The sequence below is a fragment of the Plasmodium cynomolgi genome (genome assembly GCF_000321355.1).
Source record: "Plasmodium cynomolgi strain B DNA, scaffold: 1366, whole genome shotgun sequence".
NCBI lineage: Eukaryota > Apicomplexa > Aconoidasida > Haemosporida > Plasmodiidae > Plasmodium > Plasmodium cynomolgi.
The window spans coordinates 1-1,150 of record NW_004193243.1 but is presented as its reverse complement, the minus strand read 5'-3'; the positions used below and the strand labels follow the sequence as shown (position 1 = coordinate 1,150).

The window sequence follows — 1,150 nt, the reverse complement described above, 5'->3', positions numbered from 1 at the left end:
ATGCATATTAATTCCATACTAAAATATTTATTTAACTCTTAATTTAGTCTCTTTGCAACGGAATGGATAGCCTATTGTGTACTGATGTTATCGGGGACGATAAAGTAGTTTTTCACGCTTTCATACTTATTAGTTTACATATATTCATAAGAATGTGCCTATTAACTGCATAAAAGAGAAATACTTTTAACAAAAGTAATTTTCAATGTATTATTATATGCTAATTACTTTTTATGTATTTAGTATGGCTTCTATGAACACATTGATGAGTATCTAGAATATGAAGAATTCTGTAACGTTGTTAATAATTATTATACATATAATAAAGAATGCAAATCAATTGGAAGTGAGGACGATGCAACGCAAGAACGCGTTAATATTTGCAAAAGATTTCATTGCTTACTTGAAAAAATTAGAAAATCAACGTCTACACCAAGTAACACTACTAAATACGCCTATTTGGCATACTTAAGTAGTTGGTTAAATTATGAATTACTTAACAAATACGCCGAAATTGATGCAAAAAACCTTCTTGGACTTATGATAACTGTGGATACAGATAATAGATTATTTTTGAATGGATTGAGGAAATGTATGTATGATATGGAAGATAATGATGTAAAAAATATGAATGATCTATACCTTTTATACAATAACTATAAAAAAATGAATGAAATAATCAAGAGTAATATACCAAATAATATAACCTTTATGGAGTACTCTAATGATTTAGCTGATAAATACAATGAATTTGAAGAAAAATGTTTGAAGGAAACATCTTGTTCTAGAGCACTTTTTGCTTTCAAAGAAAAGCATAAAAGCATTAAATTAAAAATACAAGAATTAGAAGACTGGGTAAAGAAAGTGTTACCATCATTAAGTACATCTGCAAATGCTCAAGAAAATGTTTCATCTTCGGAAATGTTTGAGCCAATAAAAATAAAAGACGAAGGTAATTTCGATATACCTACAAATATAATTATAGGAACATCAATAGCTACATTTGGAGTATCATCGCTTTTTTTTCTTTTTTATAAGGTAATATAAAAAAAATGGAATAAAATTAAAAATATTTTAAATATATATTATTTTCCTATAAATATTATTTCACAAATCATTATATGTCTTATTGCAGTTTACATCACTTGGA

General features: G+C 26.3%; 1 protein-coding gene across 1 annotated transcript; it reads left to right on the top strand.

The window, feature by feature from the left end:
* Positions 1-243: 243 nt before the first annotated feature.
* PCYB_007580 (hypothetical protein) lies at positions 244-1,061 on the top strand (the record flags this gene model as incomplete). Its single annotated transcript, XM_004228179.1, has 2 exons — positions 244-952; positions 1,039-1,061. Coding segments are annotated over 2 exons (732 nt in total), but the record flags the coding sequence as incomplete, so codon positions are not given.
* Between the last annotated feature and the right edge of the window lie 89 nt (positions 1,062-1,150).